Source organism: Ictalurus punctatus, chromosome 4 (assembly GCF_001660625.3).
Source record: "Ictalurus punctatus breed USDA103 chromosome 4, Coco_2.0, whole genome shotgun sequence".
Taxonomy (NCBI): Eukaryota; Metazoa; Chordata; class Actinopteri; order Siluriformes; family Ictaluridae; genus Ictalurus; species Ictalurus punctatus.
Window position 1 is genome coordinate 9,925,187 of NC_071284.1, and position 24,043 is coordinate 9,949,229.

Consider the following 24,043-nt stretch of genomic DNA (forward strand, 5'->3'; position numbering starts at 1 on the left):
GCACGGGCTTCAGGCCTCCAGGTGCTTTCAGCACAGAAGGCTGCTGGTTAACCCTGACAACAGACCAGTGCCCGTAAGCATGTACTTGCCCGCCTAAGGATTTCACAGCCTGGGTAGTATTTTGAATGAGACTACAAGGTCAGAGGCTCAAACACTGAAAATGTCAGTGGAGCACCTGAAGGAAGGTGAGTTTGCACTCTGACCCTCACACAACCAGGAAACTGAGGTTTACTCATGTAATGCCAGTGTCTAAGAAAGTAGTACAATCATCTCATTTATCTGCAGGGTCACATAAGATCCAGGTCCTCTCCCGGGAACAACGGGGGAGGCAGGAACACATTCTGGATGGGATGCCAGCCAATTGCAGGGCATTTTGCACACACATTTAGAGTAATTTAGAGTAGACAATTCAGCTACACGCATGTCTTTGGGAGGGAGGAGGAAACTGGAGAGCCTGGACACAGGAAGAACATGTCGGAAAGCATGCCAGTAGATGATAGTACAGCATTCCCAGTAGTCACACTTTTCTTCAGTAGTCACAGCATTTTCTTGGTCCATCAAATGTTTAAGGACACCTTGCCATTTTGTGAAATGTAATGTTTCACTTTCAATCATTTTTTTTACAACCTAAAGCTGTGCAAGAGAGAATAAAAAAGAAGTACTGTCTGTAATAATATGGCTTGTCTAGTCACCCCATCTTGACCCAATTAAGTTGCTCTGGAAGGAGTTCCATCAAAAGGTTTGAAAATGTTGTCTAACCAGCTCCATGAACTTCCAGAAAGATCCACAATCTGCATGGAATAGCATCTGTGAGGAAAGGTAGGAAAAACTGACTGGAGTGGTGTGGCAATTATAGCTGCAAGTGCAAACTGTGACAAATAAATAAGTTAATTGTGTGTGTGTGTGTGTGTGTGTGTGTGTGTGTGTGTGTGTGTGTGTGTGTGTTATTACTTCCTAATGATAATTCTGGGTAATCATTACTATATTAAGTTACCCAAAACATTCAGTACAAAGCAAATGCTTCTACAAAGTTATGTAACTTTGGCTAAAAGCTAAATGGAAAGAAAATCCATATATATATATATATATATATATATATATATATATATATATATATATATATATATATATATGTGTGTGTGTGTGTGTGTGTGTGTGTGTGTGTGTGTGTGTGTGTATTCTTTCCATTTAGCTTTTAGCCAAAGTGACTACTAAATGAGGCAGGATACACCCTGGACTATACCCAGCATTCCCACCCGCAACAATCTTTTCACCTTACATGACTCAATGTATGTCACTAGCAGGTGTTCTTATCCGGAGTTACTGCTTGTTGCCATGGTTTCTCTAGTAACCACTGACTAGTGAAATAAAGAGGCACAAATGCAAATCTAGATAAAGAATGTATCCAAAAAACAAAAAAAACAATTAACATTGTCATAGGAAACTGCTTGTGTATAAATTGTACTTGTAATTGGGTACATACAGTAGAAACACTTCAAGCCCTTAGCTGCATGGCATCACTGGACAATGAAAATGAATAACTTGTTCATGTCTGACAACCTTCCAATCTCTAGTAAAGAAATTTACCCACTGAGTTACACTACACTGTAACCACTGTATTGAAACTGTAAACAAGACTGATGTAAAATAGAGTGGTTCAATTATGACAAATGCCAGCATATTAGCGAGTGCTGCATGAATAGACAGTGAAAGTTCTGCTGATGAAGCTGAAAGTTTAAAAGGATCTGTAAGTGTTTTGTATTTTGGCCCGTTTTAGTTTGTGCAATTTAGGATTAGTACTTGTCATACTGTACTAGATGATCCAAATAAAATCCGTACAATTTAATCCAGATTAAAGAAAATGACTACGTTCTGCCTACAACATCAGGCTCATGCAGAAAATGGGAGTTCATAAACAGAAACTAACCTTGGTATAATAGTGCTATGTTATCCCTATTGAAAACCCTTTTTAAGAATGAAAGAATAGGAGTTGGAAGAAATAGGAGTCACTCATACCTGGGTAAAAACAGAATATTGAAAGAGACGTTCTTCCTGAACGTTCTTCCTGAAATTCAACAAGCTGCTCATGTTGACATTGCCACTAGTGTATTTGTAGCTGTCTTATGAGTTTCGTGTCATACAATGACCATATTGATGGTTTTTAAATGAGCATCATAGCAGTGGTTACACTCTGATTTTAATTTTTAAAAATATCTAATACTTCCAGTACTTTGTCATTGCCTGTTTTTGATCACGATGGCACTAAATCGGTTACTGATGAGCATGTCACAGTATGCTTTCAACTCATGAACAAAATTTTTTACAATACGCAATTTTTGTCTGCAACCGCAAATGGGGCTGAAAATCATATGGTGTAAAGCTGACTTTAGAGAGAACTGTGGGTAAAACATGCCCACTGCTGCACCGAATAACTGCCAAACCTTTGAGCCAGATTCAATTGGCCGACTAAATGTCAGTGGGCCGTTCTCTGATAAAATTATCAATCAGAGTTGAGAAAAGTATCAATCTGAGACTTACTGACTGTCTTTCTGAATTAGCCATAGTAAAAGGAGCTGCACTCTTTTTATCCTGTCTTAAGCTGAAACTGTTCATTAATTTACAGAGGGTGAAGCTCTCATTACCATGCTAAGCTAAGGCTCATCGGGACTGAAGGGAATACTGAAGGACCATCCAGAAGGATTAAGAATCTCGTGGCTGACATGGGCTTTCAGAAAAGAGCTGATCCTGCAAAAGGCTAAAGATTGGGCTGGGAGATAGCAAAGCAGTTTTATTTGCAGGGTTTATCCTAATGGGTTTGTTGCCCTTCAGATTGATTTACATACTCTATTCCAGTACAGGCAACTACTAACAAAAAAAAGCTTGCATGTGTCTTTGACCGAATCTGACATGCCTGGGTTTTTGCTGCTTGATATGCATGACCCTGAAAGGGAAACGTCTATGATTTCTTAAAGAGAAGAAATTGAATTAGGACTTTCTTCCAACCAACAAGTGTGAAATTGAGTAGATGTGCAGCCTGAGGTTAAGTTTAGGATTAACACACTCAAAAAGTGTCTGTGTCATATATGGTACCGTCCACCTGCTGAATTTTAAAAAGAGGATCCGCAAGAAGGTGATAAGGATCAGCTGGCACTCTCTGAGAGAAAAATGAGTGTGTGTGTGTGTGTGTGTGTGTGTGTGTGTGTGTGTGTGTGTGTGTGTGTGTGTGTGTGTGTGTGTGTGTTTGCATCCTATCACAGTCAGTGAATTTTTGTTCTGTATATGCAGCAAATAAAAAAAAGAAATCCACAGAATGATCTATAAATATTGTTACTATAAAGTATCATTTCAAATGTTACAGTTCAACAAATAAATGACCAGACATTTGCTTTTAGACAATTCATGAATAAAAACTCAAGTTTCTATTTCCTGACACAAATAGAAACCAAATTCAGCAGAACTGTCTACAATGAGACCACTGGAGCAGCAAGTAAAAAGAATTTACAGCAAACTCTTTTCTAAATCTTTTACAAAAGTTGTGTGTAAATGTTTTCAAAGGCCAAACCAAACCAAATACTTTGTCTGTAATGATGATTTACTTCATAATCATGTGCATATTTTGATGAATGCAAATCACCTATGCATTAACAAGCAATTTCACTGTATAGATGTGTCCATTAAAATGCACGAGAAAGAGAGCGTGACCCTGCAGTACACAGGTACATTTATTGATGCCCATAAAACTCCAAAAAAAAAAAAGGTAACGCTCACAGAGAACTGAAAACAATGAAATGTCTATTAAATGGCCATAGTGTGCTAAATCTTCTAGTAATGCAGCTCAGCCAACTCTTCCTTCTTTCACTTGGATAGGTTGTCCTAATTGTCTTAATTTCTGGTTTTCATCTGGATTTCTGTTGTTCAAGTGATTAATATGAAACAACATATTTTCATCACAAAATTCTCATTACGGCTATGCTTGCAATTAAAATAAATAGAAAATTTAAACTTGATAAACCTAAACCATATATAACTTTGCAGTAACTCACACCAGTTATATGATTTGAAGCCTGAGGAGGAAAACTGAGGTTCACATTATAAGTCTCCTTATATGTAAATCTCACAGAAATGCTATTTGAATGATTTACACATACACTACATGGCATAGGTTTGTGGACACCTGACCATCACACTCATATGTGTTCTTTCCATAAACTGTCGCCAAAGTTGGAAGCACACAATTGTATAGGATGCCTTTGTATGCTGTAGCATTACAATTTCCTATCACTGAAACTAAAGGGGGGCGCACAGTGGCTTCGTGGTTAGCACGTTCGCCTCACACCTCCAGGGTTGGGGGTTTGATTCCTGTCGCGGCCCTGTGTGTGCAGAGTTTGCATATTCTCCCTGTGCTGCAAGGGTTTTCTCAGGATACTCTGGTTTCCTCCCCCAGTCCAACGACAGTCCAACGACATGGCATGTCCAAAGTGTCCGTAGTGTTTAAATGAGCGAAAGTGTATGTGGTTGTGCCCTGCGATGGATTGGAACCCAATTCCAGGGTGTACCCCGCCTTGTGTCCGATGCTCCCTGGGATAGGCTCTAGGTATAGAAAATGGATGGATGTATGAAACTAAAGGGCCAAACCTGTTCCAGCATGACAATACCGCTGCACACAAAGCAAGGTCTGTGAAGACATGTTGTGCCAAGAACTAAAGTGTCCTTACTTCAACCCCAATGAACACTTGGGATGAATTGGAAGATCGACAGTGCCCAAAGGCCTTCTTGCCCAATATCAGTGCCTGACCTCACTGGAATGAGCACAAATCCCCACAGCCACACTCCAATATCTGAGGGACAGCCTTCCCTGAAGAATGGAGGTTAATTTAACAGCAGGGGGACTACACCTGGAAAGGGATTTTCAACAAGCACATACGTTTGTGATGGTCAGGTGTCAATAAATTCTTGGCCATATAGTGTACATTTGTCACATCCAGTTTGATAAATGAGACCCATTGTTGGCTAGTTGGTGCATCATGGGACCAGAATCTTACACTGGGCTTCATAGAGGAGCTAACAACTCCAACACACTCGAAATCTACTCAAAAACTTCTCTACCCTCCATGCCTGATCCCTTTGAATTGGGATAATTTTAGCAAGCATGGAAACAACTCTCCTAGGAAGCAGTCCTCTGTTACACTCTGTTTAAATAGCCCTGATACCCGTACTCTGATATGTTCCCTCCTGAGTAGCTGGATGGATCTCAAGTGGCCTGTCTCTATCCTCAATCCAAGCACTTGCTCTTGATCACATAGAAAAGTGCCACTCACAGATCCCATACTGCTCTGAGACAAGGTTTATAAGTCCACTAAAGGGACACTCAACCCTGAGGCACAGAGAGAAAGAGCCTTGCCCAAAGTCTACCGTAAGCTGCTGTCTCTCTTTCATTCAGCCTGAACTTAGTGACCTTTGGCAATAATAACTTTACGGCTATCAGTTTTAGACATGTGCTAAAACTACAAAGTCCACTACATCCTAACTAGCTAGCTATCAAGCCCTCTACATTTTAATAAAGCCAAATATTATCACTTATTATATTATATGATAATAATACATTTGTAAATCACATGTAAGAGAGTGAAACTTTTATACAATTTACCTGTACCATAGTATTGCAAGCCAGACAGTCCACTTTCACTAAAGTCTGGTATTTTTCATCACTAGCCAAGAATGCTTACTTTCACAGAACTTTCAACTGACATGTCAAACAACCACCCACAATTTCCTACAGCCTCTCAGACATCATGTAATATTACCTCATTTAATTTAAAAAAACTTTTGAATAACTTTTAAAGAACTTTTAAAAGGCCAATTTATATACTATAAAAGGAATTAATTATATGAATTAATAATCATCAATGTTATTGATGTACTGTTCTTTGCCTGCTAGTACTATAGATAGTACATTGGACAGTTTTATTATAATAACCTGAGGAATATCGACCCGTCCATCCATTTTCTGTACCGTTTACCCCACACAGGGTCGCAGGGGAGCCTGGAGCCTATCCCAGGGGACTCAGGGCACAAGGTGGGGGATACCCTAGAGGAGGTGCCAACCGATGTCAGGGCACAATCGCATACACTCTCACACACTAAGGACAATTTGGAAATGACAATCAACTTAAGACACATGCCTTTGGACTCCGGAGTACCAGGGGGAAACCCCTGAAACACAGGGAGACTTCACGCAGACTTCAAGCAGAGGTGGGAATTGAATCCGCAACCCTGGAGGTGTGAGGCAAACCTGCTAACCACTAACTCAGCATACCCCATGTAAATGGTAAATGGTCTGCACTTTCACTAAGAATCACTAAGATAGGCTGTCTCAATAGTAATAGATATAGAAATCACGTTTTTTTTCTAAACTAAATACCAGTCTCAACTTGTACTTGACCATAACAATCTTGACCCTCAAAAACAAACAGAAGTGGGCAGTTTCACTTCGACACAGAGAAGCAAAACCTTGAAAAGAGTAACCTTTCAATTGCACTATCTGACAATATCCATGACTGTCTATAAATTAAATTAAATGTTCATTTCACGCACTGTAATACAATCATATTGATGTAGTTTAACTCTATTTTAATGGCAGAAGTGTTTCCTGCATTTGATAGAAAAAGTAATTTCGTATGAAGTCAAAAATGACAGGTTATATTTCATGTGCAGAAGATGCACTAGTGTTGATCGTTGGTCATCATCTCAGTATGTCACTTGGTTTATGTTCATGGTATGGAGATGAGCACAGGTAATCAGTGAAAAGACCATGTGATAATTTCACAGAGTGATCAGTACTGCTGAAATGGTCTTGTTCTGGATGCTTTCCCAGAAACACCTGTTAAGGGATCATACTGTCCTACAGCTGCAGTATGTAATACGTGGAAATGATCCAATCTCTATGCCAGCTAACAGCGCTTGATGAAGTCGATAGCAATGTAAATTACTTTTGGAATGGAGACATAAATTGAAGCAGGATGGTGTGAATAAGCACAAGTTGTTGTTTTTTTCATGTTTTCTGCTTTATCGATCAATCTATCCATTTAAATACTGTATGATAGCAAGAATGGTGTATAAGCAGAACATTTCAAAATCTCCAAACAGTGATGTTTGCAAATTTCCAGAATGAATTCAGTTTGAGAGTTGCTCAGTGATGATATAATTAAATGCTGACGCATATAACTCACCTTCAACTATGGTTTATAAATGACCTGATTATGATTCTCAAAGGGTGATGGTGATTACGAAGGGTCACTCCCTCCAGCACTCATTTTCTCAAACACATTAAAAAATAAAAAATAAATCCATCCCAATATAGCATGTATCTATTGGTTATAGGATAGTGCATCCAGTGCTGGAAACCAGAGACATAAAGGATTAACCTGAGGCTGAGAGATGTGGCTGTCACTGCCCATTCCAGCACTACAACTCAGCCTCCTCTGGTTCACCAGTCCTGCTATCACCTCCAGGCATGAACAGCAAAGAACACTTCTTCTCACTCAGTCTCTTTGCTATTTTCTCTTTTGCCATTCCATATCCATTTCTCGAACAAAGCCTATATCTACAGCCAGTACAAAGGACAAAGGACAAAAGTTTTTTGCCTTTAAGGCATTTGTGGAACATAAAGGCAAAACAGAGAGAGAGCGAGAGAGAGAGAGAGAAGAAAGAGGGAAGAGTGAAAAGAATGATTATAGCCATAAGGGTCTTCGAGTTTCATAGAGGTGATGGTAAAGGGCGAAGGTCTGAATGCTTGAGAAAAGCAGTGACATGCAACTAGGCAAGAAATCAAACACTGCTGTTTAGGAAGACATAAGCAGACAAGCCCTCACCTTATAATACACATGGCTAGCTAAAGATGAGATTAAGAAGGGAAAGTAGATTTCTTCATTCTGTCTACAGCATGACCAGAAAGTTCAGCCTCTCAAATACAGTCCTTTAAAATAACTGAATCCGGATTATGAGGAAAACATCTCCCTCAGAACACAATAAAGTTGTTTCTGCCACGTGACAACCACAAACTATTTTCATACTGTTTATAATGTGAATATTTACTTGGTTTGCAATGGATTGCCACTTTCTTACCTGGTCAAAATGATCCAGGATAAAATGATACAAACTGCATTTGCTGACATCTAAAAATTCTTAAAATGACAGTGTCAAGGGCAATCATTGCAGCTTTTAAGCTGAGCTGGCTACCTTACTAAGTGCATTAGGATATTCTCAGGCACATATAACAACACTGAGCAGTCTCAGGCAGAATATATTTGGAGTCTTTTCTTTTACTTCGAAAGCAAAAAAGACTAATGAATGGCGGCAGACCTGCTTTCAATCAATACATTATGGAATGAACCTTTCAGTGGTTCAGTGCTTCATGGAATAATCAATTTATCAGATATGACAGGAATCCATAAACTATCAATGTAAAGGAAAAAGTGTATGGATGAATAACTGAATAATGATATTGCTTATGAACACAGTGACTTGCAAATTTCAAAACAGGCAAAATAATTCCCAAGATGAAGGATTACTAAATAATAAATAAAATTAAATAAATAAGTAAAAATATTAATAATAAAAAAAAATAGCAGTAATTTATTTAAGTAATTAAATAAATAAGAAATACTGTGACACTCTTAGAGATTTTTAAAATATACTTGAAATAACTGTTCTCAAAAGAAACACTACACAGATAAAGATGCAGGAGGTGAGAAGAATCTTCTGTATGAGCAATGTAATGTGTGAATATTTTAAAATGACATAATGACCATTCTTTAAATAACAGAGGCTAACAGCTGAGGCTTTTTCTATAGCCAGTTCTTAGCAACATGGATACAAGTGTTCATTTAATGCCATGCCTATCACTGGGCAGTCTCATCTATTTGAGATGCACTGAAAGGGCGTCTCAAATAGATGAGCCACACTAAAGCTCATTCATCTGTCACAATGCCCATTAGGATGAGAAATGCCATACATATCTACCACCTCACTGTAAAATATTCACAATTAAACTTCAGTTTGTCTTTTTCTCTGATACTTGAAGCGAAAGACATTTACATAAAAACAGCTGCAGGTACAGTCCCCATGGAGAACATTGAGGTTAAGTGCCTTACTGCAGCGGCTATCTGCTGGAATCAAACTTGACATCTTGAATCTCAGCCAGATTCTCCTGGTGCTTGTCTAGCACAACCCTGAAAATACAAATTGACTTTAAAGAATAAAAACAGACATTATAAAACTAGGCCAAACATTTCAGGGCCCCCATGACCTTGTTAGAAACACCAACAATTCTACAACCTTTTACCACGGTGCTTTTGAGTGCTCGATTCTGATTGGTCAGAAGGTGTTGATTAATTTTGTATGACAGCACATCTGATTTTATAATCAGGTGTTCGTCTAATACATTATCATTTCTATAATAACAGCTATTTCACAGGGACTGTAATGGCAACATAAACAAATTAACATGTTTCTAATCTGTTTATTATTAGCCTTATATCATGCATGTTTGTTTGTTTTACTTCATGTAAGAGAAAATGAGAAGCTGATGAGGGCATGACTGTTTATAGCCATTATAGCATATGTGATAAATGGTAAATGGGGCACTAATATAGCACTTTTATCCAAAGTGCTTTACACTGTCTCATTCACCCATTCACACACACACTCACACACCAATGGTAGCAGAGCTGCCATGCAAGGCACTAACTTGCCATCGGGAACAACTTGGGGTTCAGTGTCTTGCCCAAGGACACTTCAGCATATGGAGTCATGCGGGCTGGGAATCGAACCCCCAACCCTACAAATAGTGGACTACCACCTGAGCCACAGGCACCCCAAGGATAACAGGAACTTGTCTCATATCTGTTCCATATAGGTATGTGTCTCATATAAGTTCCTTCAGGTTTTTGCGATCATAGAAATGAACACAAAAGTAAGCAAACTTTGCAATATTGGAAGGAGCTTGCCATTTTTCTAAATTATTGCAGATTTTCTGCAGATTTGGGCCAAGAAGCATCATGCGAGGTTATCACAACACGCATTCAGCCACAGCCCTCTTCGATTCATGCCTCAAACATGAGTACAGCTAAAAGGTTTCATTTACCAGTAAACATCACTGTGAAAGACAATTTTTGTGCAATATCACTTTTGCCAATTCAAGCACAAAAAACGACTGGGTTACGCATGTAACCCTGTTCTCTGAGAAGGGAACAAGATGTTGCATGAGCTTCATACTGTGGGAAGCGCCCTCGTGTGTGACTGGTATCTGAAGTCTGTGTGAAATCACGCCTATATATAGGCCTGCCCTGGTCAGGTGACATGGCATTTCACGTGTCACGTGATTACAAAACAGCGCCTGTAAACCACATCATCAGCCTCTATTATTTGAAGGGAAGACGTGATTCACAGGCATGCCCCAGTATGACAAAGCTATGCAACATCTCGTTCCCTTCTCAGGGAACAGGGTTACATGTGTAACCCAGACATTCCAACGAATATACCCACTCCATCATACTGAGGTTATGGCCTGTTCAAAAGGTCCAAGGCTGAAGACACTTTAAACCTGGGGTGGAATCCATGTCCAAACCACCCCAGTGGAATGAGCCCTTATGCCCAGAGGCATATCGAGACCACACGCCTCATAAGCGATAGAGATTGTTTCCACTATCCAAGTAGAGATGCGCTGCTTTGACACAGCATCACCTCTACTGTCGCCACCAAAGCAGACCAGCAACTGCTCCAACTTACTCCACTGGCCAGAGTGGTGGATGTAAGTACAGAGAGCCATTACTGGACACAGTAGGTGCAATTTCTCTTGTTCTGGTGTGAGGAACGGGGAAGGTCAGAAAGCCTGCAACACTACCAGCTCGGCAGCCGACGTAGGCACTTTAGGAATATAATCTGGCGTAAGATATAGGAAGGCTTTGGCTAATCCAGGGGCAAAGTCAAGGCAGGAAGGGGCAACAGAGAGAGCTTGGGTGGACTGACTCTCCATACCAGAAGAAGTCAGCTCCAAAACCCAAAAGCGGAGAGCTAGATCTGGAGGACAGAGCAAGAAATAGATATACAGTATCTCACAAAAGTGAGTACAGCGTCATATCCAGAGGTTGTCTTTCGGAAATAGACATATGAGTGCTGCCAGCATTGCTGCAGAGGTTGAAGGGGTGGGGGTCAGCCTGTCAGTGCTCAGACCATACGCTGCACACTGCATCAAATTGGTCTGCATGGCTGTCGTCCCAGAAGGAAGCCTCTTCTAAAGATGATGCACAAGAAAGCCCACAAACAGTTTGCTGCAGACAAGCAGACTAAGGACATGGATTACTCGAACCATGTCCTGTGGTCTGATGAGACCAAGATTATTTGGTTCCGATGGTGTCAAGCATGTGTGGCGGCAACCAGGTCAGGCGTACAAAGACAAGTGTGTCTTGCCTACAGTTAAGCATGGCGGTGGGAGTGTCATGGTCTGGGGCTGCATGAATGCTGCCGGCACTGGGGAGCTACAGTTCATTGAGTGATCCATGAATGCCAACATGTACTGTGACATACTGAAGCAGAGCATGATCCCCTCCCTTCGGAGACTGGGCCGCAGGGCAGTATTCCAGCCTGATAACGACCCCAAACACACCTTCAAGACTAAAGAAGCTGAGGGTGAAGGTGTACTAAACCCTATTGAGCATCTGTGGGGCATCCTCAAACGGAAGGTGGAGGAGCACAAGGTCTCTAACATCCACCAGCTCTGTGATGTCATCATGGAGGAGTAGAAGAGGACTCCAGTGGCAACCTGTGAAGCTCTGGTGAACTCCATGCCCAAGAGGGTTAAGGCAGTGCTGGAAAATAATGGTGGCCACACAAAATATTGACACTTTGGGCAAAATTTGGACTCACTTTTGTCGCCAGTGGTTTAGACATTAATGGCTGTGTGTTGAGTGATTTTGAGGGGACAGCAAATTTACACTGTTACACAAGCTGTACACTTACTACTTTACATTGTAGCAAAGTGTCATTTCTTCAGTGTTGTCACATGAAAAGATATAATCAAATATTTACAAAAATGTGAGGGGTGTACTCACTTTTGTGAGATACTGTATGTATATATTAGTTATATATTTTGAAAATGTGAAAGTGAAGAGTTTTAGAAGTGTTCACACAAACAACCGACATGCGGTCTTTGTGAAGATAATAAGGCTGATGACATTTTATAATCATGCAACACGTGAAATGCCACGTCACCTGACCACGGCAGGCCTATAAATATGCGGAACTTCACAGACCTCAGATACCGATCAGCACACTTCCGGTTGGAGCTTCCAGCTTTCCAGCATTTTGTTCGCAACCATCACAAAAAATCCTGTATTAACTGATTAAATGTAACTATAAAATAATAAAACAAAATACCACTTTAGAAATAATAAAACATAATCATAATGAATAAATCAAAAGAAAATTGCTGTGGTAATTAGAGGAATAAAAAAGTGCAGGACATGCAGTAACAAAATAGTTCACTTTGGGGTGGTAACAGTAGCTCCATTTCAGCTGGCCACATCAAACCACTTTGATGGTGATTAATTTCCTATAACGGCATGCCGTGTCATTTTTTATTCCATATATAACATGGAGGTTTTATACTTGTCCACAGTCCATATAAATAAATCACATAGCAAAGTCACATAAGAGCTTCACAAATAAATTTGCAAATAATATTCTAACACAGTGATAAAAAGTTATATAAAGTTATTAACCCATAATCCAAAATTTAAACATATAACAGGTTAAAAAATACAAAAAAAAAACAAGCAGGCTTTAGTTCATTTTTTCATTTGCTTGGACAATCCATATAGTAAATCCATTTGCCTCACACTACATAATAGCAGAATGTGCTATGTGGGTGTATTTCTTTGTATTTCAACTAAAATGTAGACAGACTATGACTGGCCTTGACAAAGTGTCTGACTTATAGAGAGTGTGGGTGAGCACTTCTTGTGTTGAGTGTCTGTATTTATTAATGCAATTCGTTATTGCACTTGCCTGAATAATATATATGGGATGAAGAATGCGAGATCAAGTACTGTATATCACATAAGTCGAAGCACTGGTAATGATCTTAATTTTGCACTGCTTCAGTCGACATTCTGGCTTTTGTTGTGTTTAGGTGTGTTTACTAAGTTTAGGATTCATGACCAAACTCCTTTAAATTGAAACCTCTGATCTATGAAAATGCATTTTCCGATCTCATCCACTAAGATGATAATACAGTGGATACTGATCATGAGTTTAATAGTAAGTGTAAGGATCTTTAGGTTGTGCAGCAAACTTCTTGCTTGTGTTTTGTAACTTTATTGGTATCAGCAATTTACACATTTTTTTTTTTTTTTTTTTTAATATGTTTATACCTCTGAAACAGGAATTAATTTATTGATTTGTGATTAGACCAGACACAGCTCTCATGTGTCTCAGCCATCTCATCTGCTCACATGGGTTGTGCATAAAGTCCAAAATTCACACAAATTCCCATAAACTGACCTTCGTTAGTGAAAGAATATTGTTGGTGAATGAAAGGTCAAATTTATATCCGATAATTTAGCTAGAAATTCAGCTGATTTGCTTTTCAGTTTTTATTCCAATACTGTATGCATACTGCATGTCCAGCCCATCTGCATGTGTCAAGGACAGAGCAGAGGAATAAAGGTAAAATCAGCTTTTACGGGGGCAGGAAATTGTGTCCAGCAAAGCGTGTAGAGTCTGCAGAGGATGTGACAGGCCAGACATGAAATCCTAATGAAAATCATATCCAGCGGCATGCATATTTGACTGCATCCAGAGCACAAACAGATCCATCTTCAAATGTGGACCATACAATGCTTAAATAAGCATCAAACTGCAAAACCTGACAAATCCACAAGAGGTTATTTAACTGCAAAACTGACAACATAAGATTTCATTACAGGTGAGGTTCCTGAACCTCAGAGACTCTATTAATATCCTCTGCAGTACAGCTTCTTGGTCTTCCTATTAATGAAAAAACCTTTAATTAAAAAATGTCTCACCTCACAGGAATAAAAAAAGAGGAAGGACACAGGAACTAATCACTTCACTTCTAACCTGATATTGTCTAAAAATACCCTGAACTTGAAGCTCAGATCAGTATCTGGGCTTACCCCAGCTTTGAGCATTAATGTCATCCTCTGACTCCTCAGCACTGCTCCTAAATCCCCCAGCAGCAGAATGATGTACCACACCGCATGCCTTCATTGGCCACGGCCGCCTGCTGAGCACACAGCCAAACCTACTGAGAGCAAACACCAAGTCGCTTGACATCCAGCTGTACACAGGCACATTCCAAAAGCCTCCAGTACCATATCAGCTCAGTCACTCCAACCCATCCCTCCTCCACAACAATACCCCACCAAACTGTCCCCCAAAAATAGCCAGGCAAAGCTGCTTAATGACTAAGACACCCGCAGATTTTTAATACGCTAATCAAGCAAGCGTCACTGCCACATCAGCATCATGCCGGAGGCTTTTTGTAATCAAGCTAAAAGGTTGCTCCAGCTTTGAGGATTCGCCTTCTTTTCTTGGAAAAGTACATGTTGCTTCAAAGCATGTTAGATGTTTATACGAGGATAGGCTTAGTGCTCAGTAAAACATAAGACGCATCTTTTCAAAAGCTCCAAAATGAAGCATTTTACAAAACTCCTTTCTTTTATATAATAACACTGTATGAATGCCTCTGCTTAAACTTAATCTACACAGTGTGTGAGGAAAACATTTATTACACACACTTCAGCTAAAAACAGATCCTCTGATGGAATATAAAATAAGTGAAACTGAGCCATCAAATGCCATTTGACTACCCGCCGATAGAAAAGCCACTGGGATTTAACTCTTGCTTTATTTCTGCCTACACAGACAGATTCAGCAGAGCTTTAGTCCTTTAGTCTGTCCAGTTCTTTCGACTTATCATCTGTACACTGTATACATATCAGTTTCCAAAGACCAGACTTTCATGCAAATATGACTGTCAACAACATTGAGCTCATGAGCTCATAGATAGCTGACTAGCTGAGTCTCTGCTGTAACTCAGCACAACTGCATTGTAAAGCTGCATTACATTCTGGAACTTTTGCAGTCAGCAATACTTCTAGTTTGAAGGAAGCTCCTGCTCTTTTGTTTGTGTGTAAACAGTCAAACCTGGCCATTTTCACTTATACTTGAACATACCTTTGTAACATTCCACTAGCGATGTCGCCCTGTAACATTAGCGCAACAGGCAACTGCTAACTGCTCACAGGAATAAGAAAAATACAGAACATACAGACCAATCAGTCCCTCCAGGATTTTGTGATTCTGTGATCACAGAAATGAAAGCAAAATCAAGCAAACTCGACAACATTCGGTTACCTCATATTTGGGCCAAGACATGTCATGTAACGTCATCACAACGGACATTCAGCCAAAGCCCTCTTCGATTCAAGTGTGTCGAACATGAGTACAGCTAAAAGGTCTCATTTACCAACAAACATCACTGCGAAAGACTATGCAAAACAATTTCCACAGAAAAAGCACAAAAAACTTTGCAAAACACTGCAAAGTTTGAAAAAATCTGCAGCAAAATCAAACATTTTTGGCCGCAAAAATCATAAAAAAAAAACTCTGCAAATTCCTGTACACAATACTAACACATCCTAAATATTCATCCATTCATCCATTTTCTATACCGCTTATCCTACACAGGGTCGCAGGGAGCCTGGAGCCTATGGAATGGAACTTGAGGCAGGAGACACCTTGGATGTGGTTGCAACCCATCGCAGGGCAAAATCACACACACACTTACACACCCATTCACACATTATGGACAATTTAGAGATACCAATCAGATTACAAATAGTAAAAAAAATAAAAATTAAAAAATAAATAAAGGTGCAAATTTCCCAGCTTGTATGTGGAAGGTTGAACAAAATGTGTAATTTTATTTCTATGCAAAGCTCTGAACACTGAACAATATCTATATAAGGGTTCATACATCTGTCAAAAGTCTCAAAAAAAAGAAGACTGAAAGTAAATGCATTTTCTTTTGAAAAATAACAGGAATTATCTACAGCACTCACTGAATGTTTTGTATTATAATGCTGTACTATAAAGCCACTATATAGCCACTTCATATGCTGTACATTGTAAATTACAGAAAGCTAAGAGTTGGCAAGAAATGTGACAAGGTCATGATGATACATTTTCAAGGAATGCAAGAAATGCTTGCCAGATAAATAGCTGAGTATCTGAATTGAGTGAATTAAACTGTGCCAGTCATTGGGGTGTTGCCTACACTCCATTCAGCTGTATAAAGATCAAGAGTCGCAAACGCACAAATTCAGAATACTGGATTGTGTTTGCAGGAATGCCGCTGAAGCTCAAAGCAAGAGCCAAGCTTTGGCACTATTCTAGCTCTCCTTTTAAAACCCCAGGCCTTTCCTGTTAGTCGAGTGGGAGACACTCTCCAGGCAGCTAAGATATACTGAGCTCTGTTCACTTTCACAGAGAGCTCAAACGATGGTGTTGATCCTTTGAGAGCCAAAATTATTATATTCTGCTGTCTGTTTCCAAAAACAAATTGGAACACACAGTCACACATAGTGATTGTCGTTCAGCCTTGTCTTACACTTCTGCTCATCCCATAAGACACTATGTCGCCATCTAGATGGTGGGAGTGGATAGTGCGGAGACAGAGTGGATACTGTGACTGACTGATCCAACCAGGTTGGGACACTTGGCCTAGACAGAACCCTAGGGATCAGCAAGAATAAAAGACAGCAGAAGGAAGATAAAACACAGCGTGAAACACAAAACACAGCAATGAATGGTCGGCTACACATATCGCTGCCTGTTTCCCATCAAGTTACATACCCAGGCTAAGAGCAAACAAGACCTCTGCGCACAGTTTAGCCGATATGAGAGACAGGGAGAGCTGGACACCACTTAGACATGGATGATCGCTGAACCCAAGCATCAGTCCTGCAAGCAAGGCATCTAGGATTACAGTGAGGCTTTAGTTTCCACCCTGCAAATTGACTGTAAATTGATTTCCAGACTGTAAGTACGTTGATGCGCCAGAAAGGTGGTTGTGACACAGACACTCCAAGATTATGTGGATGGATTTCAAATGGACGTAATCTATCATCTGTTGAGTGTGAAGCTATGTTCGCAAGATGTGAAAGTGTATGTGTGTGTGTGTGTGTGTGTGTATGTCTGTCTGTCTGTCTGTCTGTCTGTCTGTCTCTCTCTCTCTCTCTCTCACACACACACACACATAGTATATAAATGGAGATGCTCTGCCTGCTATGCAAACTCCATCAGTCCTCCCATTAGTATTCTCTGCCCTGCTTTTAACACCTGAGGGAATGCGCAGCATGAGCATCTAGAGATAAACATGCACCCTGTTCGCCATGACATTTCTCCCCATTCACAGCCAAATCAGTCTCCAAAAGAGAGAGCCAAAGAAACAGCGTCGGTCTCTGATTGTCTCAGATAGCAATCCCAACACTGACTCTGGCCCCACAGGTGCTGGTTTACTCAATCACAAATGTACACACATACACAACGTGATGGAGAGCGAGCCACTCTCACTGCAAAACATGCAGAAACACCTCAGATACAGTGAGTGAAAAACTCCACTCCGCAACTCCACTGATCTCCCACTGACAGAGAAAGCGAGTGAGAGAACAACCTAAATCCAAAACTCATCAGGATGTGGTGAATAGAATCACAGTGCCAAACCTAGAGCTATCCATATTTACCAACTCCCCTGCAACAGTGTCTGAGGAAGACGAAGTGGTTTTTCACAGAGCGAGAGCCTATGAACAACTGAGAGTGAACTCAGGAAAAAATATGAGATGAATGGAAATAAAGACTGATGGGGAGACAAAAGATGAAGTGTCGATGTGGCTTTGCTCTCTGTGTGTGACACTGTGTGTTTGAGCAATGGATTAGACAAATCTGTTTCTTCAGATTTCCTGGCAATTATCCTCCTGACGTAAGGATGAGCTCTGCAAACAGAGATGGGAATGAGAAAGAGATGGAGTGACAGTAAAAGAGAATGGCACATCAAGACATTATGAGTATGAGGAAAATGGCAGTGCTATTTCATGCTCTGTATGAATCTATTTTTTTCCTAAACATTGGGTGAAAAGGAACAAATTTCAGACACACAACAATGCATGCACTCCTTAGATGTCACATGATGTTGGAGGACACTTTCAAAGACTCTTCTAATCTCTTGGAGCACAAGAGCTTTCATTCCTTTTTCCTCGTTTGCTCAATCATTCGTTCAGATAGTTATGCCTAATAAATTTAGACCGGACAACCTTCCAGGTAATTGATATCGATGAGATGAGCAAATGCAGCTCCAGAAATTAACATTCTTTCCTAATCTCCTGCTCACCTTTCCTCCTCACAGTTAACACAGAGTAAAAAAGGAGCATAAAACAGAGCAATTAATGTTTCCCCTTGTGGAACAACACCATGCGTAAGACGCATGACTGCAAGGGTATACCAGAAGGGCAAAACCTGGTGAAACCTGGTAAATTTAGTAAAAATGAAATTTGTTACTACCAACTACTGAGCCCTGTCAGTAAGAAAAGATAGGATAGAGAGCTGATGTCAGGATGAGTCAGTACTCCTTTATGCAGAAAAAAGGAAGATTGTGTAATTATTTACTATTATATGACTGAAATAGCATCGGAACCCAGATGACGCAAACCATTTCCATTCAATATCCAAAAAGCCGTATAAGGCTCTCTGCTTTAATATCACTCATTATTAGCCTTTATGGAAGTCTGAAAAAAAACAGCATCTCTGATATACAAGAATTTTTTTGTGGTTCGTTCCCACTACATCAAAGAGTGCTTAATGAAATACCTCTTCTCTAGGTCTGATCATGAGTGTGACCTGTGAGGTTTAGCACAAACACAACCCAATATTCAGTCATTATTTCTAGAGTTCATCTAAAATCAAGACATGCACCCGGACACAGACATACGCCAACACCAAAACAAGGAAGGAGTTCTCCAATTAGGACTGTGATCAAAAGGGTCCAGCGGTGACCTTGTCCGGAGGGGGGCGGAATAAAAGAGGATCTACGCAAAGGACGCTCTTTTCAGAGATTCAGCAGCACAAATGACTGAAAATTCTTATTATCCTCACAGGATATTGACTCGAAAATGGGGCAAATGGGGAACGATCTAGCGCTGAGCCTTCACTTTTAGTCTTTACATTGTCAGTAACATGAATCATAAATTACGTATAATGGAAAGCTGATTAGTAATGTATTTCACCTGTTGTGTTCATTCTTGAAAACAGTTGCAAATAGCCTGCTGTAATTTAGAAAATGAATGAGCTGTAAATTCAGAAACAGATTGTGACTCTGAAGCTTTTTTAAAAATGTGCTTTGGGGTAAAATAAAATATAATTGCACCGAATAAGCTTGATCTCCTTTCTGGATGCATAGTGCTGACTACAATATTGCACCACATGAGAGTAATGCAGATATTGAAGTCAGGTTAGAGAATTTCACTGAACTGAATCATGCCTTTCTTGTCTATGAGAGCACAAACCGTTTTGCCCTGCTGACACAGAGGGGTAACACACAAGCCGTCGAGTTCCGCCGTTGAATTCTCTATAGATAAAAATATTCCATTACCTTACCGCACTCCACCACCAACCATCACAGTAATTAAAACTTTTTTGCTCTCACTTAGAGGTTGGGAAGCAGCAAAAAAAAAGGGCAACTATTTGTCTAAACAATCAGAAAATTCTTCTGCTGTGACAGTATGAAAGGCTATATGTGCAAGAATGATGCCAATCATGCAAATGTTAACAACAAACATTGACATGTGTCACCATATTTTGTCATATATTCAAACACACTAAAACTCTCTAGGCTTAACAGGCTCTACACATTACTGCAGGTGGAGATAAATCTGGAGGTGCTATAGCACATATCAGTCATGTTACTGTTTATGATAACATCACAGATTCACCTCCTTGGTGGAAATTTAGATTGATGTGACAAAGCTGTAAACTTGCACCCTCAACCAAATAACATCTCTAGTCATTGTGAAAGGCATCAAAATAGCATTAATGAAGCACGTTTTTTGTGTGTGGCCAATATTTTGGGTGAATATTTTGGGTTTGGGGTGAATTGGGTGAGGTCCCACTTATACACCTGTTACTAATTCAATGAATACTTCATCCACTTCCCTTTCCTTTATTCCATTATCTTTCTCAGTCTCAGTAAGACCATCCCTGTGTCATACATGCCACCCGATTCCCTATTCCCTAAAAGCTAGAAAGAGTATTATGGAGGTGCAGTGTTCCCTATGGTACCATACTGTGACCATATCGTAAATGTAGTGCATTGTGGGATTTCATGAGTGTGCTGGATGTTCACATTACTTCATCCATCCACTCATTCATTCATCTTCAGTAAGTGCTTTATCCTGGTCTTTATCCAAATTTTTGGAACAGTGGACGGAAAGGGGGAACACACCCTGGCCGAGACTGCAGTACCAGACACTGGGACGATTTAAAGTAACCTATGTTATGTCTACATTAGCTTTCAGACATTACTTCATCAATTCACCCATTCATCCATCTATCCATGAATCCAATCATTCCTTCATCCTCAGTAAGCTCTTTATCCTGGTCAGGGCTGTGGTGGATCCAAATCTCAGTAACACTGGGCGCAAGAAAGGAACACACCCTGAATGGGATGACAGAACATAACGGGGAACCACACCCACCCACAGTGGAGCAATATATATAAAACATAACAATTCACCTACTGGCATTTGATTTTTTTTATTTATTTTTTTTGGTGGTGACCCTCTCACAAAAATACAAGATGAACATATAGCATGCATGCACAGACAGAGTTCAGGATTGAATACAGTTTCTGTGTCTTCATGCCACTTCTGACATTACCTGAAAGCAAAGCTACCTAAATTTTGCACTGTAAAATGAATAAAGTGCAATTTCGGACTTATTGTAGGTGTGATGCTGATGTTGATGACATCATCATACAGGGGGTTATTAACTGTTCAAACACAGAGCTCAATAAAGTTGTGTCTCAATGCAAGACAGTTCTGAACGTGTCAGATATGACGTGTAAAGCATGGAGATTACCTGCATCCATACACGTATACACGAATGCACCAGACATTAGGTTTTGCATGTGCTGACTGTTAAATAAAGGGCATGGTCGTGTGACCCCTCTTCTGAAAGTTCCTGTCAGCCAGTGATTTCCTAGGAAAGTTAAATAAATAAACACTAAGGAGAGAGAGAGAGAGAGAGAGAGAGAGAGAGAGAGAGAGAGAGAGAGAGAGAGAGAGAGAGAGAGTCTCAGATGGGCAAAGAGAGAACGATTCCGGAGTTAAGGATGTTATCATGGAACTTCAGACATTACTTATTAATGACAAAGATACCTAAATATTGCACTGTAGCATGAATAAAGTGGGATTTCAGACATACTGTAGTTGATGCTGAAATTGTGTGTGTGTGTGTGTGTGTGTGTGTGTGAGAGAGAGAGAGAGATAGACAGCGAGAGAGAGAGAGAGAGAGAGAGAGAGAGAGAGAGAGAGAGAGAGAGAGAGAGATTGAGGGAGAGTGAGAGAGGTTGAGAGAGAGAGAGTGAGACAGGCTGAGAGTGAGTGAGTGAGTGAGAGAGAGAGAGAGAGAGAGAGAGAGAGAGACACGGTTGTGATTTCTCTGCTGCATCACGTTTGCTTTTGAACGCAGGGATTTATGGTCGAGGGAAAAAATCCCAGCAGCTGCTGCGCAAGAGAGAATTGGCGCCCTACCTGCGCGCCTATAAATAAGATTGCTTTCACTCGAACGCACACGGAGCGACAAAGACAAACGTGCGAAAGAAGAAAAGCTCACGGTGGACCCGGTAGAGTTTAAAAACAACCTATTATGCTATTATTTTTGCTGGGAGGCGCGGTATCTTTTTTGTTGTTCTTTTTTGTTTCAAGAGACACAAAAACCACCTGCAAAACATAATACATCCGCACTAAAGACTGCGTAATCGTCACGATGGTGATCCTAACCTATGCTGTTCTGGAGACACACTTTTGTCTGTCTAGGAAATGAAACAGAAGAAACGCAAGGCGAGACAGACTGATGGAAAAGGTCTGCACTTCCGGGAAAAGTTCGGGAAGCGCGGAAGAGGAGCACCTCGGGAATCCGTGCCGCTCACGCGCGACTAACAGCGGAAAACTTTCGCATCTTACACGCACCTGTGCAATATCATCAACATCTAATAGTTTATGTCAAGAAAAAGACATGGCTCTACCCAGTCACGACCTCTCCACAGACATGAGCTCACATCCTTAAACCCCTCGGACGCATAGTGCGCCGAATAGATATTTCATCCCCTATGTAGCCTATATAGGGATTGACGTGTTTTTGGAATTAAACCAGCATTCTGCTCAGTGCCTACAGACTAATATTAGATTAATATCTGCCATAATCTGGCCATACGTTGTGCGTGGATATTTATAATAGGAATAACTCCATTCAGGAATATAGCCGCAGTATACTGAGAGTTCAAGTCACTATGAACACCTAAAGATATATCCGAATAAATTATTAGAATATTTTATACTGATAGAGTTATTGGCACCTGTTGGGCATCACCATGCAGTAAAACTAATATGAAAACACAAGTGTAAAACAAAAAAAATCCATGCGTAATATAGATATCAGCAGCCATTATAACGTATTGTAAATAAACAAAAAATATTAACTAATATCATTTAAAGAGAAGCTCGATATAGATTAGATAGTTGAAGCTAAAAGCAGGTGTCGACTAATGAAGCAGTTTTTTTCTTCCTGAGCCAGAATATATCCAAATTGACTTGCATTTAAAAAAAATCACAGATCAAATCTGAGTCATTCTGAAAGTGAGAGAAGAGAAAGCTCGTTCTAGCTCGCTTATCTCAATTCAGTCGAGAAAAAAGGGAACGCGGTGTGAATATCTCTCTCTCTCTCTCTCTCTCTCTCTCTCTCGGGCGCGCGCACACACACACACACACACACAGCGTTCGCCCCTAATGAACGGAGCCAAAGGAACTTCGGACCTGAGCTGAATATAGATGCGAAGCAGAGTTGAGTTTCGCTCGCGCTAAAAACAGCGTTCTGCATTCCGTATCTCTTCCAAGAAACAAACAAATACCCATGCATTCACCAAGTGAATGCATATAAAAGATTATGCAAAAAAAAAAAAAAAAAAACGAGTTTTCCTAATCAATCTGATCTATTCACTTGTTTCACTGCACAACTCATGCCTGACACAAAAACGTGATAAAGAGATGCATGATCACGCGCACGATAAGGCAATCTGAACATAAGTCTAAAATTAAATGCCACAACGCAACTGACAATCTGAGTCACAAATCAAGGACGGCGGTCCAGATCCACTAGAAGAAGAGCAGCAAAAAGCCCGATTATTCCATGCACAGAAATGTGCTTTACCTGGGAGGCGAGGAAGGCGACGAGGACGCGGGCTCCCAACTCCATGATCTCTAATCACTCGACACGTAAATTCAGAAAGGCGCGCAGCTCTGGCCAGCTCTGCTCATAATGCCGGAGTGCAAGTGGCGCTGCGAAGAGTGAAGCCACGAAGCCTCGAGCCAACTTCCTTCCACACTACAAGTGCAGCCTCGCGCGCTGAGGCATTGGATAGAGGTGCCCGATCTGCGACCAATAGATTTACAGGGGCGGATATCCTCCTGCACGCGCGGACACTGCACGCAAATATAAGCGTGGGGGGGTTTAATGTGAGCTAGACTGCCAAAGAATTCCCTGTTTATTATTGTATGAGGATGATTTATTTAAGCATGTCTAATTTTATTAGCACTAGCTTTTAATAAGCTTGCATGTACTGTATATAAGCACCGTGATAAATTGTATTAGGGATGCATTTATTGAAACAAAGAAAACTGCTCTTTTTTTT

General features: G+C 40.3%; 1 protein-coding gene across 1 annotated transcript in view; it reads right to left on the reverse strand.

The window, feature by feature from the left end:
* cdh13 (cadherin 13, H-cadherin (heart)) overlaps positions 1 to 23,757 on the reverse strand; it is a 419,656-nt gene extending 395,899 nt beyond the window's left edge. Inside the window, exon 1 of the mRNA XM_053677941.1 lies at positions 23,563 to 23,757. Coding sequence (XP_053533916.1) covers positions 23,563 to 23,607 — 45 coding nt within the window. The 5' untranslated portion in view covers positions 23,608 to 23,757. The remainder of the gene's footprint in view (positions 1 to 23,562) is intronic.
* Between the last annotated feature and the right edge of the window lie 286 nt (positions 23,758 to 24,043).